The sequence below is a fragment of the Geotrypetes seraphini genome, chromosome 11 (genome assembly GCF_902459505.1).
Source record: "Geotrypetes seraphini chromosome 11, aGeoSer1.1, whole genome shotgun sequence".
NCBI lineage: Eukaryota > Metazoa > Chordata > Amphibia > Gymnophiona > Dermophiidae > Geotrypetes > Geotrypetes seraphini.
Genome location: NC_047094.1, coordinates 61,760,949 through 61,778,077, shown reverse-complemented (window position 1 = coordinate 61,778,077; position 17,129 = coordinate 61,760,949). Strand labels below are relative to the sequence as shown.

The 17,129-nt window shown below is 43.8% G+C and overlaps 1 protein-coding gene across 1 annotated transcript in view; it reads left to right on the top strand.

Moving 5' to 3' along the window:
• LOC117369416 (sialic acid-binding Ig-like lectin 5) overlaps positions 1–12,726 on the top strand; it is a 295,784-nt gene extending 283,058 nt beyond the window's left edge. The window contains exon 6 of the mRNA XM_033963951.1: positions 12,398–12,726. Coding sequence (XP_033819842.1) covers positions 12,398–12,693 — 296 coding nt within the window. The 3' untranslated portion in view covers positions 12,694–12,726. The remainder of the gene's footprint in view (positions 1–12,397) is intronic.
• Positions 12,727–17,129: the final 4,403 nt, after the last annotated feature.

Here is a 17,129-nt window from a genome sequence, read left to right as displayed (position 1 = left end):
TCAGTCTAGATGAGGTATGCAGGCAGATTGATAGGCTTAAAAACGATAAATCCCTGGGACCGGACAGCATCCATCCGAGGGTAATCAAGAAACTAAAAGAGGTTATAGCTGAACTGCTCCAACTAATAGCCAATCTGTCGATTAAATCAGGAAGGATTCCGGAAGACTGGAAAGTGGCGAATGTTACGCCGATCTTCAAGAAAGGTTTGAGGGGAGATCCGGGAAACTACAGACTGGTGAGTCTGACATCAGTACCGGGACAGATGGTAGAGGTGCTGATAAAGCGCCGCATCAATGATCACCTTGACGGACACAATCTGATGAGGACCAGCCAGCACGGCTTCAGCAAAGGAAGATCTTCCTTGACAAACTTACTGCACTTCTTCGAGAGAGTAAACAGGCAGAAAGACAAGGGTGAGACCTCATTTAGAATGGATGGAGTCGGTTCAGAAGAAGGCTACTAAAATAGTGTGTAGTTTTTGTCATAAGGCATATGGGGACAGACTTAAAGATCTCAATTTGTATACTTTGGAGAAAAAGCAAGAAAGGGGAAATATGATAGAGATGTTTGAATACCTACGTGGCGTAAGTGCACATAAGTCAAGTCTCTTTCATTTGAAAGGAAGCTCTGGAATGAGAGGCCATAGGATGAAGTTGAGAGGTGATAGGCTCAGGAGTAATCTAAGAAAATACATTTTTACAGAAAGGTGTGGATGCGTGGAACAGTCTCCCTGAGGATGTGATGGAGACAAGTGACTGTCTGAAATCAAGAAAGCATGGGATAAAGATGTGGGATCGCTTAGAGAGAAGAAGAGAGAATGTTTATTGCAGATGAGCAGACTGGATGGGCCATCATATTTCTATGTTTCTTCTGCTCTTTTGTAAAGGGGAGGGAATAGGAACATGTATACAAAAACTGAACCATAAAGAAACCAGACTTTGCATACAATGCAACACCACAGAAACAGTGGTGCATATCCCCCAATACTGTACAAAATATAAAGATAGCAGATGTAAATTTGAAAATAAGAGAAAAAAAAATCATTTTACAAATCAACAAATAAAAATAAAACATAAAAATGGAAAATGGAAAATAAGATAATACAATTTTTTAATTAGCTTTCAGAGGTCAAAACCTCTTTCCTTAGGTCAGTAAAGTATACTGCTGTTAGAAGTATCCTTTCCTGACCTGAGGAAGGAGAATTTGGTCTCTGAAAGTTAGTCAAAAATGTATTAAAATTAGTTTAATAAAATGATCACCATATTTCCATTTTCTATTTATAAACATTTATCAACACAGCTACAATACTACTTTATCCTAAAGCAAAAAAAAATTTTAAAAAATAGAATTTTTTCTACCTTTTTTCTATCTTTCTCGCTCCTTTATTAGAACTTTGTCAGGCCATAGGCTTCATCCCTTATTCTTACGCAGATGATATCCAACTCTTACACCCTTTAGATCCTGAAAACACTACAGATATTTCCTCAATAAATCAAAAGCTAGAGCTCGTCCAAAACTGGTTAAACACAAACAAATTGGCATTAAACATTAATAAGACTCAATCCATTTTATTTAACTGGAAAAATGATATTTCTCTTTCTAAATCTTTTGTTCTCAACAACATCCCCATTAACATGGTATCTACAACAAAAATTCTTGGCATTTACATAGATGAAAAACTATCCTATCATGAACACATATCCTATATGGTTAAAAACTGTTTTTATAAATTACGGCAGATAAGATCTATTGCTAAATTTCTTACTCCTTCTTCTTTAAAGATCCTAATTCATTCATTTATAATAGCGAAAATAGATTATTGCAATGCTCTATTTCTAAACATCACACATAAAGAAATAAGAAGAATACAAATAATTCAAAACACAGCAATAAAATTAATTTATAATGCAAAAAAATTCGACCACGTATCTCCATTATTAATAGATGCACACTGGTTACCAGTAAATCACAGGATCTGCTTCAAATTAATGCTTCTAATTTTCAAAACGTTAACATCCAACGAACCTCAATTTATCTCTAAAACTTTAATCCCATATAAACCTCATCGATCTCTTCGCTCTTCCGACCAATGCTTATTAACAGTTCCATCATTAAAAATCATAGGCACCAGAAGAGCTGATACTTTTACCGTCGCCGGCCCACAAAGGTGGAATAAACTTCCTCAATTTATTCGATCAGAAAAAAATATTTCAACATTTAAAAAACTTTTAAAAACATACCTATTTAATGATGCCTTCGACCTTTAGTAGTTTTTCTTTTTTTTTTATTTTATTCTTTTAAACGATTTACGAACTGGTTTTATTCTTATAGAAGCTAACGAAGTTTGCTTGAGCCATTTTGTTTTATCTTTTTACCCTACCTTTTGTACTTTCCCTTTTTTTCTTATTACCCGAAATTGTAACTTTTTAATTTTCCCATGCCCCTCAAGTATGTTTTAAATGTTTTTATTTTATGTCATGTAATTAATTATTATGTTAAGTTTCTTATCTCTTTTTATTATTATATGTACATCGCTTAGTAATTGTTATAGGCGATCCATCAAAAGATTGAATAAACTTGAAACTTGAAACTTGATTTTCATATAGGCTCTCTATCAGCTGAATTATGTGTTTGGGTATTCCCATTTGCACTAGAGTTCTCCATAGTTTATTGTAATCCACATAGTCAAGAGCTTTGCTGTAGTCAATGAAGCAAAGGTAAAAGGGTTTTTGGTATTCTTTGCTCTTCTCCAATATTCATCTAACATTGGATTAGGACTCGAGCACAAATCGATGACACCTAACAACCTTTGTCGCCTGGTTTCTGCTTTCTTCATCTTGTCAGTTTCTTCCTTCCATCCACTGCCTGCCCCTTCCAGAAACTGTCTGCCAACCCCCTTCCATCTTTCCATTTCTCCTCCTGCACCCACCCCTCCTTGGGTCTGGCATCCATCTTCTTCCCTCTGTTCCCCTCAAGGTCTGGCATCTCTCTCCTTCCATTTCTCCTTCCCTCCCCTCTGTGGTTTTTAGCATCTCTCTTTCTCATTTCCTCCACTCAGATTTGATATCTCTGTCTCCTTCCCCATTCTCTGGCATCTCTCTCTCTCCTCTCTCTTCCCTTTCCTTTTCTTATCTGGTCTTCCTTCTCTATTTTCTGCCTCCGTCTAAATTAAATTATTTCTTACTATTCAGTCCTCAGTTTCCCTCTTTTCATTGTGTCTACCCACAGCATGTCACCCATTTCCTTCACCCCTCCACTATCTCACTAACTCTATCTTCTTCCCCCATCTAACATATGCCCTATTTCTTTATCCCTTCTTCCATCCAGTATGTTCTCTTTCCCCACTTCCATTCAGCATTTGCTCTCCCCTCTTAACTGACATCCATCTGCCCCCTTCTCTTTCTCCCTTCTCTCCATCATCTGCGCTCTTCTTTCTCCCTTCTCCCCATCATCTGCCCCTTCGCTCTCTTTTCTCCCTTCACCCCAGGCAATTCCATCGTGTTATCTTGCCCCTTCACCTCCTCACCGATGCTGCTGCTTTCCCACATGCTACTGATGCTGATGGCACAAGTTCTCCCCACTTCCATCATCTGCCCCCTTCTCTCTCTCTCCCTTCTCCCCATTTCTATCATCTGCCCCCTTCTCCCCACTTCCATCATCTGCCCCTTTCTCTCTCACGTCCCCTTCTCCCCACTTCCATCATCATTATCTGCTCCCTTCTCTCTCTCTCCCTCCACTCCAGGCCTATTTCCCTCACCTTTATGGGTTACCACTCACCTTTGTTTCCAAAAATTGGGAAAGGGAGATGGTAGGGCAGCTTCTCTGTTTGCCCTCCTTCAGCAGGCCCCCCTGACAATTTTAGGCCCTAGGCACGTGCCTACTGGGCCCACCCTTTAATTTGGCCCTGTACCCTCCTGATGCGGCTCCGAGCACTTGAGGGGGTGGGATTGGGGGGTCAGGCTGGGGCTGAATGGGGCATGATGTGGACAGAACAGGGTTGGGGCTGAGTGGGCCTGGGGGCAGGGCCATGGGTCCGGCTTTTATAAACATAAAATCTGGTAACCCTAAGAAGGAAGCAATTAGAAGCCTGTTATAATAAGAAACAAATGTGTGTGAGTCCAAACAAACCTGAAAGTGAAAGCACACCTGGACACCTGCTTTTTGCACTTAAATATAAGACTTTCAAATGAAAAGAAATAATTGAGGGGGTCACGTGATGCCGAGTCGTTGATCGGACGTGCCTCTGCACAGCTCCGGGCCATGCTGCCCTAAATCCTGCATTCTAGCACAAAATCGCCCACCTATCTTCCTCCTCTCACCCCCGCTGACTTCCTGGGGTTGTCGGGTACCCCTGGAGCGTTTTTTTAGGGAGCTCCGCGCTCGGGATGACGGCAAGAGTGCAACGGGACATCCAGGGGAAGGCAAAGCTCCCTGAAACAAAGATGGCGGAGAGCCACGAGGTGCCGATGTTTACAATTCAAGAAGCGGCTATACAAGAACTTACCAAATCGCTCACCCTTGATATGGAAGATAAACTTGCAAAAATACAAACGTTCATGGAGGACTTTCGGGAAACAATCGAAACCCATGCGGGCAGGCTACAGCGGGTGGAGGATAGAGTGGCCCAGCAAGAAGATCGAACCGCCAACTTCGAGGAACGTTTGCGATCTCTGGAGACCGCAAAAACCGCATGTTTTGAGCGACTGGATGATCATGAAAACAGGGGTCGAAGGAATAACTTGAGATTTATCGGCATGCCCAGCAACATTAGAGAAGTTGACCTGCGAGCATGCCTGGAGACGTGGCTCTCGGCCGTAATGGAGACGGACGCCCCGGGAGAGAAAGTGTTAATCAAGCGCGCCCATCGGGTGGGGAACAGGAGAGAACACGAACAGCGGCCCCGACCTGTCCTTGCACACTTTCTCAACTTTGCCCAGAAAGAGCGCGTTCTCGCCCGATTTCGATGTGGGACAGGATTTGCATACGAGGGGCAGAAGATTTTGGTCTTTCAAAACTTTTCCCCACAAGTCTCATCAAAGCGCCGGGCAATGCCGCCGCATTGCAACACCCTTTACCAACGTAACATAAGGGTGTCTCTGCTGTACCCGGCTAGAGCATGTGTCTCCTTCAACAACAAGATCCAGTATTTCGAGACACCGTCTGAACTTGAGCATTTCATCCAGAGCTTGCCGGCGCCCATGCGTGCGGAACCGGGGTCTGCATGACTGTCACCTGGCGTGTCTCGCATCTGTTACCCACGATAGCGGTGCAGGAGACCTATGGAGCTACAAATGCTGCTAGCAAGTGGAGAAAATGCAGCGACTCTCCGGGGATTTATCTTCTGCTTCTTGAGGGTTTCCCACTTAGCTCAACCTGATTTGCTGTTGAAGCCCCTTACCTTTGTCGCATTTTGCTGCATGCAACCGGATTATGGTTATCTGCAGGGTTAATTGGGATTTCCAAGGCCTACTGTTTTTTTTTTTTTCTCACCCTGCACCTTGCCGGAGCTCTCTGGCCCTCCAGGGGCATGGGGCGCCCCCCCCTCCCCAGGGAGCGACATGGACATGCAACTCTTTTCCGGCCTCCCGGAGGGGGGACATGCTTGCTGCGATGACCTGTTGTCGGAGGTAGTGAGAGCTAATATGTTGGCGCCAGCTGCTTTCCTATACTGTGGATATAACACTGAGTCTTGCCTCTCTGATTACTGTAAAACCTAGTGCTTCGTGCTCCGGCACTGGGGGGAGGGGGTGCTCTGGGGACCGGTTTGAGCCAGCGGGCCCCGTTAGGCATATACCACTATACTCTGGCTCCCTGGCTTTCTGGGCCTCACTACAGCAACGAATTTATTGCTAGAGTTTCGTCTGTTTTGTTGGCTTTACTTGCAGGGGGCATGGCCTGGAGTTGTTTCATGTTTTTGTTTTATACTTTCTGATTTAGCATGGCTTTCCGTGCTGGGGATGGGAGGAGGGAGGGAGGGGGGAAAGGGGGTTGGGTGAGACTGTTTGGGGGACTGTGTGTATGGATGTATTGGTTGTATCGGGTTTGTATGGGGGGCATGTCTGGGGATAGTATGGAAGATTGTATGAGATTCTACATGATGAGCCATTATTCTTGCTCGCCAGCTTTGTATTTTATGAGTGGGGAGAGGCATAGGCTGGGACGGCCTCTCCCGCTCGTCCTATGGTTCTATGCTGCACATTATATGTCTTACTGCTTGTTCCATGGTACAATTGCATGTTAAATCATTGAATGTAGATGGGATCCATTCGTCCATTAAGCATACGAAAATCCTGGCATATCTTAAGCGTGAACACACGGACATAGCATTCCTGCAGGAAACCCATCTGAGTGCAGCGGAACATGGGAAACTGCGTAGGGGCTGGGTGGGCCAGGCATACTCTGCACCGTTTACTACCCAAAAATGTGGGGTGGCTATTCTCGTCCATAAGAACATATCTTTCCACCTACAAAGTCAATATGATGATCCCAGCGGGCGGTTTCTTATACTAGTGGGGGAACTATGGGGCAAGCCACTAGTTTTGTGTAATGTTTATGCACCCAATACTTACTCTCATTCCTTTTTCACATCAGTGGTGGGTCATTTGGCGCCCTTATTGCCTCAGCCGATTATACTGGGAGGCGACTTTAATTTTGTGGCAAACCCCCAGTGGGACCGCAGACCGGCTAAACCAGCTCCAAAGGGCCATTTTACTAAAGGGGTGCATTTCCTTCTTAAAGAGCTAGGACTAATAGACTCCTGGCGCATGCTGTATCCGACTGACCTTGATTTCTCTTTCTACTCTCACCCCCACTCGTCTCACTCTCGAATCGATTACTTTCTCATTTCGGCCTCTCTATTTCCGACTCTATCGGCTGCGAGCCTATCGGCCCCATTAGTATTTTAAATTTCGAGTCCCAAGCTACGAGCCGGGTCTGGCGGATGTCTCCTTTCCTCTACAAGTATGTAGAATTTTGAGAATTCTTTCAAAAGAGATGGGCCGAATTTCACGACATTAACTCAGCAGCGGATGTAGACCCCGTTGTGTATTGGGAGGCGGCCAAGGCGGTCATGCGAGGTCACATTCTGGCCTACTCGGCGTCCTTGAAGAAAAAGAGGGATGGGGAATTACTGGCTTTGTCGCGGGACCTGGCTGGCTTTTGGACTCTTCATATTTCCCGACTCGATGATGCTTCAAAAAAAGCCATGTGCGACGTTAAGGAAAAGATTAATCGTCTCTTAGAGCAAAGGGCAAGCCGTAATATCTATTGTTACAAATATAAACTACACCGTTGGGGGAACAAGACGGGGAGGTTGCTGGCCAATCTGGTGCGCCCGTACAAGGCTCGTCACATTATTACTTCCATTAAAGATAAAAGGGGCGTCATGCATGTCACTCAATCAGCAGTCACGGAGCAGTTTGTGCAATTCTACACCGACCTGTACGCAGCACAACCCTCTGACATGGATGCCAGTGATAAATTTTTCCGGGGCCTTTGTCTACCCTCCCTGACGGAAGACCAATCTCTCGCTCTTAATGGACCTATTTTAGGAGAGGAAGTGCAGGCTGCTATCAAAAAGCTTAAATTGGCCAAGGCGCCGGGCCCTGATGGCTTTGGCCCGGAATTCTATAAGTTACTCCTATAATTCTATAAGATCCTCCGGCTCTGGCCTCTTTACAACAATACTTTATGGGACTCCGCAGCTCCACTCCCCCAGGTGACTCCCATAACAGGGGGCACGTAATCGTTCTCCCTAAACCTGGGCGCCCTCTTGACGTTTTGGGATCGTACCGCCTTATCTCACTTCTTAACCAGGATGTGAAACTTTTGGCCAGTATCCTGGCGGCACGCCTCAATAAATTTTTACCATCACTCATACACGAAGATCAAGTCGGTTTTGTACCCGGTAGGCACGCGTCTATGAATCTTTTGAGAGTTCTAGCAGTGTTACAACATCCCCATATCGCATCGGATAGAGCGCTCATCACTAGCCTAGATGTAGAGAAAGCTTTCGATATGGTCTCCTGGCCCCATTTATTTTGGACGCTCGCTCGCTTCGGAATTCAGGGGGACTTTCTCGCGTGGTTACTGACTCTGTATCATCAACCTACGTCCCAGCTCTTAGTGAATGGCGACCTTTCTGAACCCTTCCCTTTGGGTCGGGGCACTCGTCAGGGTTGCCCCCTCTCGCCCCTTCTCTTCCTTCTCTCGCTTGAACCTTTGGTGGCCCGCATTCGTCAGGATACCCAGCTGGAGGGCCTTTCGGTGGGAAGAAATGAGTTCCGTATAAGCATGTTCGCTGATGACATGCTTTTGTACGTCAACCATGCAGACCAGAATATGCCTACCCTGATGTCCATAATTCGAGACTATGGTGTATTCTCAGGTCTGAAAATCAACTTCGACAAAACGGAGGCTCTATTGCTGGGGGGTCTGCCAGCGGAGCCCTGATGTAGAGGCTTAGGTGTGAGTATAGCTCCCAGAAAATTGAAATATTTAGGTATCATGCTTTATAGGGATCCGCGCAAACTATACAAGGCTAATATCTCTGCAGTCATTGGATGGATAAAAACGCTCTGTCTTCTCAGGTCTGAAAATCAACTTCGACAAAACGGAGGCTCTATTGCTGGGGGGTCTGCCAGTGGAGCCCTGATGTAGAGGCTTAGGTGTGAGTATAGCCCCCGGAAAATTGAAATATTTAGGTATCATGCTTTATAGGGATCCGCGCAAACTATACAAGGCTAATATCTCTGCAGTCATTGGACGGATAAAAACGCTCTGTCTTAAATGGCAATCGCTGCCTCTATCGCTCTTCGGGCATATGGCTTTAGTCAAAATGGTGATGTTCCTGAAACTGCTCTACCCCCTGCAGACTATACCCATCTGGATCTCTCGTTCAGATGAACGAGCCTATCAATCCATTATTTGCTCCTTCGTCTGGAGGGGGAAAAAAGCACGCATCAACGCCATTAAGCTGTCTCAGAGCCGAGAACGAGGAGGCCTAGGCCTGCCCGCCCTCAGAATCTATAATGTAGCCGCGCTCCTTCGGTGGATTCATGAGCAGTTGGTCTCCTTGCGCCGTTATTCCCCTGAATCTTTACTTGAGGATTGCTGCTTACCTTGGTCCTTCTCTTCCTTTCTTCACGGAGCAGGGGGTGGGAGCGCGAAGCCTCGTTCCGCTGTTTTGCCCTTCCTCTTTCCATTCAGACAGGCATAGCGATGGTGGCATGTCTTACAGAACCATTTGCCTACTGCTTCCCCGTTTCTTTCACTTCTTCGTAACCCTGACTTTGCTTCTGGTGTGGGGGGCCTGGCAGGCCTGAGAGACCGCACTGCACGCAACACGACATTGGGTGATGTCCTGGCTATGGGAGGGGGAGAGTTTCCATGCTTAGCACAGATGCGGATTTCATGGCGACTACCACCCACACATATGTATACTTTTCTGCAAATTCACCACTATTTTTACTCTTTAGTACATGCTCATGGGGATACATGGAATTACGGCCCTTTGGATCTGGTTTTCCTCTCCACACCTACTGCTTCCAATAAGATTTCTACATGGTATAAGGTGGGGAGAGATAACTCAGGAGAGAGATGCCTCCATGTTTTGGGGGGAGAGTGGTCCACAGAGCTTGGAATATCTGTTTCTATTCATGACCTCCGGCTCCTCTTTCAAACACTTTACCTATATGTGAAGGCCTCGGGCCTGCAGGAAACACAATATAAAATTTTGCATCGCTCCTATATCACTAGAGCCCGGGGATATCATATGGGATTATGGCGTGATGATATGTGTCTCAAATGTAATTCTCATAGGGGTGATTATGTACACTCATTCTTTGCTTGTTCCAAACTACATTTCTGGGACTCTGTGAAGCTCTACTTAGCGAACATCCTGCAGTGTACGGTACCCTGGAATCCATCCTCACTGTTGATGGGAGATGTTACTGATCTCAAACAGCAGGGCCTGGACTTTCCTGCTCATAAGTATTTCTTACACGCGATCCTTATGGGCAAACAACTCATCCTGAAATACTGGGCTGCTGAAGAAGTACCGACATACAGTATGTGGATCTCACGGATGCATTTGCAGGCACGTTTTGAACTGGACACTTATGCCTCACGACCCCAGTCCCCTTGGAAACTTTATTGCTCACTTTGGAGGGACACCTTAGCCCAGGTTGCTTAGTTGCACTGTAGACATGAACCCTGCATTGAACATTTATGCTTACGTTTCTTTTACAACTTGTATTTTGTACCCTTCCCTGCGTTGGTTCTTGCATATTTGGATACCGCTTTGCCCTTGCTCATATTCTCTTAGGAAAAACAAATGTATGTGTGTCTGTTGAGTTGAATGTAGTATGAATGGTGGTATAACTGTTTGATTGGGTTACGTATGATATGAGGATGCGAGGGATCGTTTGGGGATCCTAGTTGTTGCTGTTTTCTCTCCATAGAAATTATAGATGGGGGGCATTGGTCCGCCCACTGTCCTCTCTTCCTGCTAGTTATACGTTCTTTACAGGTGTGCGATACCTCATATTCCTGTACACTTACAATTCCAATCACATGTTTTTGTATATTTATGAAAACGCATTTTGTTCCTCTGTTTGGATTTACATGTTATCTGCTATGTTTTCTTGTGCACCTGTACTGTTTTTGTGCTGTAGACGGCAGTGGCTGTCCAAATGTTTCTTGTCTTAATAAACATGATATTTAAAAAAAAAAAAAAAGAAATAATTGAAAAAGCTTATATTTAAAAGCACAGAAGAATGGTGCTGAGTGTGCTTTGCTTTTGGATTTTCCTGAGCATGAGCAAAAGATCTGCGTTTACCACAAACCTTTATATGCTTGTATCAGGCATCGTCCTTCCCCTTGCTTTCACACCACACATACAATTTAAATATAATTAGCTTTGAGTATTAGCTCTTTTATTTTATATTATTTTCTGAATTAATTTCTATTTTATTATTGTAAGCCATCCTGCTCTTTTAAATAAAAGATGGTTGATCACATGTAATCAATCTTAAACCATAGAGAATCTCTACAAAGCTTTTAAACTCGGACCTCTATTTCCTGTGACAAATGTGAAATACTGACATAATCACATTGGATCTCCATACAATTGCATCTACCACCCTTTCTGTAAAAAAGTATTTCCTGAGTAGACTTGCCAGATTCTACATTCATAAAATCCAGACCCCTAGATCTACCCCCAGGCCTACCCATCCCCACCCTGTTATGCCCAGTCCTGCCCCTAATCCCGCCCTAGCCACACCACTGCTGCTTGCTCAGGTTGGGCAGGAGGGCATGCGCGGATACCCTTCTGCCCAACACAATTTGGGGGGAAGCTTTTCAAAACCCGGACAAAGTGCCAGGTTTTGAAAAGCCATCCGGATCCCTGGTCATGTCATCAAAAGGAGGACATGTCAGGGGAAATCTGGACATCTGGTAAGCCTACTCCTGAGCCTATCACCTTTTAACTTCATCCTATGCCCTCTCATTCCAGAGCTTTCTTTCAAATGAGAGAGACTCATCTTATGTGCATTTATGCCACATAGATACTTAAACATCAGATCTCCCTTCTCCCTGATTTCCTCCAAAGTATATATATTGAGATCTTTAAGTCTGTCCCCATATGCCTTATGATAAAGATCACCAGCCATTTTAATAGCCTTCCTCTGGACCGACTCCATCCTGTTTATATTTTTTTGAAGTTGCTGTCTCCAGAATTGTACACAATATTCTATATTTTATTCTCGCCATAGTCTTATACAGGAAGATTTAGCTATAGTACCCAATACTCTTCTACCTGCTCTGCATAGATGTTCTTTTTTAGCTCATTTGCCTTTTTGAGATGATCTCCTCTCTCAAATTTTTCCTCAGTTTATCCCCTGCCAAGTCACATATTCTGTACCCTCTCTTCTCCTGCTGATTATTATCCCTTCATTCTTAGCAGTTCAGTTAATATGAATTGACTGGAAGGAAAATAGGAGAAAAGTGATATCTCCGCTGTATCTTCTGTAGTTTGAACCATATGGGATTCCACGGTGCCTTATGGTTTAAAGTGTGAGTTGAATCTGAGTGGTACAGCAGGAGGATGTTGTAGTCCAATTTACCATCATACTCCTGCTGGTTTGCTCAGCGCAGGGTGGAGGTATAAACCTGTGCCTAGACATTGCCCCCAGGACTTGCGGCCACCCCCCCTCCCCCATACACACACACATATACACACACACCTATGATTCCAGTGGGATTGTGAAATTCCAAGGCATGCACTAGCTATGGTTTATAACTTGCTTTCTGGAAGTTATACTTTCCTAAATTAGATAATACTGTCTAAATCTTATTGAAAACTTGGGAGTTAACAGCCACATCTTTCTCTTCTAACAGATACTGACAGCTCGGAAACTACCAATGAAGACGAAAGCTTTATCAATACCTCCTCCCAAGCCCCCTCCCACGCCCCCTCCCATGCCCCCTCCCTTAACTCCTCCTCCCTCCTCACCTCCTCCTCTTCCCTTACCCCTTCCTTCACCCCCTCCTCCTCCTCCTCCTCTTCCCTCTTCTCCTCCTCTTCCCTCACCCTCACCACATCCTCCTCTCTCACCCCCTCCTACTCCATCTATTCCTCAACTACCCTGGATGTCTGGCCCACAGAGTATGATGGTCCACCCAAAAAATTATGAGATACAACTAGAGTTTTGAGATGCACCTGCAAAATTATACCTGACCTCTGCAATTTAAAATATCAGCCTGCAGCTATTTTATTTAGCTCAGGTGAAATAAAAATAAAAAATATTAACAGTAAACATTTTGTTATCTGGTTTACATAGTTTTTACATTAATGATGCTATTTTAGAATCATTACCACATATAATTAGAGGCATCTATACATATAGATCACATGCACATGTAAATAGGGATTTCAGAAAGCCACTACTGTATTTACACATGGATATCTGTCCTACACAGAGATTCCAAAGGAACATGGTTTAAGCAGGCTAAACATCTACACTTGTGTTCCCCATCCTACAGTGGAAATACATGTATATGGGGAAAAAAACATTCCATTATGGGATTTGCACCTTCCACAACAACTACCAATTTAGACCTGGGATTGAAACAAAGGAACAACTGCAAATCTTGATTATCTTCCATCCCCCAGCACTCCTTTTAGACCACTGTCCCCAAATCTCTACTTCCCCTGAAATCACTCAGTACACCCCTTCACAATCCCCCCCCTCCCAACATCTTGCCATTTTCCCAACATCAACCACTTATCCTCTTGTATACCCCCAAAACTGACCATAAACTCCCCCACCTTTTCTGGAGCTTTCCTTGTTATCTAGTAGGGGGCAGAAGTGTTCATCAGATAGCCATGTTCTGTTAGTACCCAGGCTCAAAATGATGCCTCTGAACCCTCCTAATGTTAGGCTTGCAGCACTCTCACTAGAAAGTCTAAGCTGCAATTTTGAGCCTGAATGCTGACAGGTCAGGAACATCTTGGCCCACTAGACCCCAGAAAAAGGTATCTGGTGGAAGGGAATTTATGGTTGGTATTGGGGCAGATATGTGGAAGTAAGGCCTGTGTGATTATTATTGGAGTTATATGGAGGCTGAGTGATGTGTGGTCATATCATGGGGCAGATGGGTAGAGGGGTAAAATGTTGGTGAGGGATATAGCAGGTGGGGAGATGTATGTATGCTCAATCAGAGAGGTACAGGGTGGGGCAATATGGTTGATGCTGTTAGGGGGGGGGTGATTCAGGGAACAATTAATATGTATATTCTTGTCAAAAGAGCATATAATGGAAATGTATGTTGTGCTAAGGGAAGGTGTCTGCTGGATGGTGTAAGTGCCAGCAACTAGAGTGTAGACTGCAAAACTTGCATCTATTCATGCAGCTAATAGTGATTACTTTTGTTAACTCTTCAAATTTATGTTATTTTTTGTGAACCTGGATATTTATGAAAGTGCCACCACTACTATATGTGCCACTACGTACATAGGTATTTGCCTATGTTCATATAGGGATTTTACAAAAGGTTCCATATTTGACAGAGTCTTTTGAAAAATACAGAGGGAACTTGACACAGATTCCAGACCTAGGCATCTCAATTCTCATCTCAATGATATATCTAAAATGGGCCTTTAAGACTTGTATGAAACTGATATGCTTTCAGTACTAAAAGAAATCAAGCACTAATAATCTTATTTAGAACTAGCTGATGCCCCGGCGTTGCACGGGTATTTAATTATAGCAATAACACTGTAAATGGATTCAAATAAAGATACTTTATAGTGGTGAATGAAATTATTTTTTTACAGCTTTATAAAAAGTACAATATTCAAATTATAATGTGAAATATTTGACAAAATGAATACAATACAACTAACGCAAAACTTGATTATAAACAACATTTTTAGTTTCACCTCCAGGAGCAAGAACATATAAATTCTTGGGTGAACCCACCCTTGAGCAAGCAACATAGAGTTGTCCATGGGAAAAACAGGGGGATCTTAAATCCACTCCACAGTATGTAATAGTCTGTCCCTGTGATTTGTTGATTGTGATAGAGAATGCAAGTCTCACTGGAATTTGCAATCTCTTAAACTGAAAAGGAACATCTGTTGGAATAAGTGGCATCCAAAAGTTTCAGTATTGATTTAAACAACTCAATATGTGGAAACTCAGGTTGAAAAGAAACTCCATGCAGTTTTTCCCCGGTTCAGAATGGAACCTGTGTTCCTAGTTCAGCATATGTGAGTACTCATGTAATGTAATAACATTATGAACTGGGGTGCATGAAGGAAACAGTTACAAACACAGTTAGAACATACAAACTCTATATGTATGGTGTCCGTGGTAGAATAGAAACGATGTCCCTAGTGGTTATAGTGTCATAGAAAGTGTTTTATAGTTGGAATTACTGTGAGAATGGCAGCTTTTTACATTTTTTCCATTGACATGAATGGGTGAAATCTGATTTTCTGTTTGTAGCTCTGCCCACGTGTGCAGGTGGGCCGCGAGACCCCCAGAACATATCACCCCAGGTAGTGAGGGATCTGCATACCAAGTTTCGTTCAAATCGGTCAAGCCGTTTTTGAATTACTGTGAGAATGGCAGCTTTTTACATTTTTTCCATTGACATGAATGGGTGAAATCTGATTTTCTGTTTGTAGCTCCGCCCACGTGTGCAGGTGGGCCGCGAGACCCCCCAGAACATATCACCCCAGGTAGTGAGGGATCTGCATACCAAGTTTTGTTCAAATCGGTCAAGCCATTTTTGCGTGATCGCGGCACATACGCACACACATACATACCTCCGATTTTATATATATAGATTTGAAGGTTTTGTTAGGTTTCTGCCCTATGGTCAAATATGGGATCAAGATTTGGACCTAGGGCACCAGTAACCAGTCTTGGGCCTCTGGGTATAAGGTGGCTCACAGTGGCATACCTAGCTTATGTGACACACGGGGCCCATCATTTTTTGAGATCCCCTCATCTATATGAAAAACATGATTTTTAGTAACAATCCATACATCTCACAAGAAGAGTGTACCTAGGAAGAGGCAACACCTTACATACCTCAGTGAGCAGTAAAACATCAATACACCCAAGCCAGATTAATACAGATTGATCCTGCACAGTCAATGCTAACAGAGAACCATGTCTTTCGTACACACAGAACACACCTTTGCCTAGTATGGAATATGTAATCACAATTAAAACAGTTTTACAAAACTGTAGCACAGTTGTTAGCACCGGCCATGGCGGTAACAGCTCTGACACTCATGAGCGTTAGAGCTATTACCGCCATAGCCGGCACTAAAAACTGTGCTACAGTTTTGTAAAAGGGAGTAAAATAGAAAGATGTAGTCAAAAGTTAAACTGGACTCTGCATATAATGCAACACTAGAGAAACAGTGATTCATGTCCCCTAATATTGTGCCATAAACCAAAATGAATACAGAAAATAATATTTTGATATCAATTGCAAAGGGAAAAAAGACCTCAAATGTCCCCATGCCCTAAGCTCATAACTTGTTTCAAAGGACACAATGGGGACAAGGGTATTATCATAGGTTAGAAAAACCCCTTATTTTTGCAAAAGTGAAAAATAGTGCCAAAAGCAAAAAAAACCTCTTGTGTTTAAACATTTAGCTAGTGCAATAAAACATATAGTCAATCTTCAAAACTGTAGTACAATCTTAGAAGTTGTTTAGAACAGTGTTCTTTAACCTTTTGACACCTATGGACCGGCAGAAATAAAAGAATTATTTTGTGGACCGGCACTGGTCTGGCCCGGCGATTGAAGAACACTGGGCTAAGTCATGGGCTAGTCCCCGCCCATCTCCACCCCAGACTCCACACCATAATAGTACTAATTGTAACACCATTTTTTCCATTCATTTTTCATATATGCACACAAATTGTGATGGGGTGTATGTCCTTTCACGTGAGAGAGTGCTGCCCTGAGGGAAGGCTACATCAGAATCTACCTCTCCCCAGAGTACCCCGGTGTTAAACAGGGAATCGCTGGGTTCAACTAGTTCCTAATGGGGTGGTTCTAGTCATAGTGGAAGACTAGGTGGGTGGTGTTAGGAACCAACTACCTCTATTGCTCCGGAGTATTCTGTTGTACAATAGTAAAGACTGAATGACCTTGCCATTGGACTTGAATAACTAATTTGCATAAGAATCAAGTGGCAGAGAAAAGTGGTGATTGGTAAAGAAAAGAGACTCCTAGAACCTTAAACTGGACTCCTGATAGGGAGAGGACCTCAATCCTTGGGGGAGGGGGGGACATTTTGAGAGGTCAAGAGGGACCTCACCCTGAACTGACAAGGGGGGTTCATTAATGGACTCCCAGAAGAAAGGAACATAGAGAGACACCCTTGAGAGAGAGGAATGTGGCCATAGTGCCTAATCCTTGGAAAGTCCAAAACCTTCTCTGAGCATAAGAGCTCCAGTGACTGGACACTCGGCCTATTCCCTGATAGGCGGTGAATAGATACTCAGCCTACGCCTTGATGGGTGGACACTCAGCCTAGCCCTTTGGGTAGGTGGTGCCAGGATTGTAACAAGGGACAGTTGGTCTATGCTGTGGTGGGTGG